The sequence below is a fragment of the Morone saxatilis genome, unplaced genomic scaffold (genome assembly GCF_004916995.1).
Source record: "Morone saxatilis isolate NCDOM2014 unplaced genomic scaffold, NCSU_SB_2.0 Contig15, whole genome shotgun sequence".
In the NCBI taxonomy this organism is placed as follows: Eukaryota; Metazoa; Chordata; class Actinopteri; family Moronidae; genus Morone; species Morone saxatilis.
Window position 1 is genome coordinate 15,840,275 of NW_023339707.1, and position 1,605 is coordinate 15,841,879.

At 37.8% G+C, this 1,605-nt stretch overlaps 1 protein-coding gene across 1 annotated transcript in view; it reads right to left on the minus strand.

Moving 5' to 3' along the window:
* Positions 1 to 592: 592 nt before the first annotated feature.
* Positions 593 to 1,605, minus strand: part of LOC118323853 (opsin-5-like) — a 44,873-nt gene continuing 43,860 nt past the window's right edge. The window contains exon 4 of the mRNA XM_035655891.1: positions 593 to 770. Within this exon, the coding sequence (XP_035511784.1) occupies positions 593 to 770 (178 nt within the window). The remainder of the gene's footprint in view (positions 771 to 1,605) is intronic.

The following is a 1,605-nucleotide window of genomic DNA, read 5'->3' on the forward strand; positions in this document are numbered from 1 at the left end:
TATTAAAATATTTATTGTATACTGCTTATAAAGGCTAAAGGATGGAACTTATAGTAACACTTATCATTAATTGATTAAACACAGTCACTGTTTAACCTGACCACTAATTCACACCTCTAGCTTGGTCAGGTGATCTTAATCTCTTTAAACAGTTGCTGAAATTGTAGTATTTAGTCTGTATACATTAACATAGGTTATTCACAACCATAATGAAACTGGCTAAAGAAAATGACTAAAAACTGCTTAATGATCATTATACTCTTTTGTTAAATTCATTAGTAAACACTGACAGTGTCGATGTAGCCAAAACATGCTGCAGGGAATCACGCAATTCCAATAATTGGATGGTTTGTGAGTTTTTTAAATGTTAGACCCTGCAGGGAAATACATTAAAAAGGGGAGAGAGTGCATTAAAAGGCCATGTAAACATCTTGTTATTTGCATATCCTGCTGTTTAAAGAGGTTAAAACATGGCCTTGAACATTATCTTTTACTTCATAACAAGCCCTTGACTTGCTGGTACCATTACATTAACATTTCTCCTATCAGATTCAAGGTTTTTGGGGAGCAAGGATGTTTTCAACAATGTTGATCAATATAGGTTTTTTTTATGAATTAAAGCACAAAGACAAGTTGTCTTACCATAGTTTGGGCAGCAGACCTTGAGCCAGCAGACGGAGGAGAGCACAGTGAGGTTGGTCAGACTGCACAGGCCAAACAAAACGCCACAGAAGGCATAGATAGTACAGGCCATCTTATTAAACATCCACCTGAATGGAGAGAGAAACATCTTTGAACTTGATTTGTTACTGACATCCTGATCTCTCTGCAAAATCCTTCTGGTAAATTACACAATTCACACCCAGTAGATGAAACAGGTAATCCGTTTTCTAGCTTTCCCCTGGGTCATTTACAACTGCCGCGAGAGCAGCGATGCATTGTGACCCAATCATGGCACATATGACAGCTGCATGTTCAGGGAATCAGAGCAGAAACCAGGGAAGACCATGGGATGTAGTAGGAGGGACAAGGCACCATGTGTTGCAAAATTTCATCAGTCATGTCTTTTTTGCATTTAATTTGTTTATATTTTATGGAGACATTATGCCCCTCTGCAGGGCCGTAGTTAGCACTTTATTCACCTGAAAAAGGTTTTATGTTTTTCAGATTTATTCATATTTTCTTTAATCAAGTGGATAGAAAAGTAAGGGGAACCAAATTAAATGAGAGGCAAAGAAGTAAATGCTTTCTCCTCCATTTATAAACTTTTATATCAATATAGAAAATAATGAATTACCAATTCCATTGTGATTTGCTGTGCTCTTTGATCCAGTCAGTCACTTTAGGAGAATATTAAATAGAACATTATTACTGTAACAGAGGAGGTGGAAGCACTTTTTCATCCCTGAGAGGATGGCTGCTGATAGCCTCAGTGACCCTCACCTACAAGGTGGGGCATGCTTTATGAAGCCTGAGAGGTGAAACTCAGGGTCCACAAATCACTCGCTACTGCTTCTAAAGCTTAGAGTGGCTATAATCTATGTTTTCATAATAACATAGAGGAAGGAGGAAAGGAGAAGACCTAGACCTGCTCTATTTGAAAAG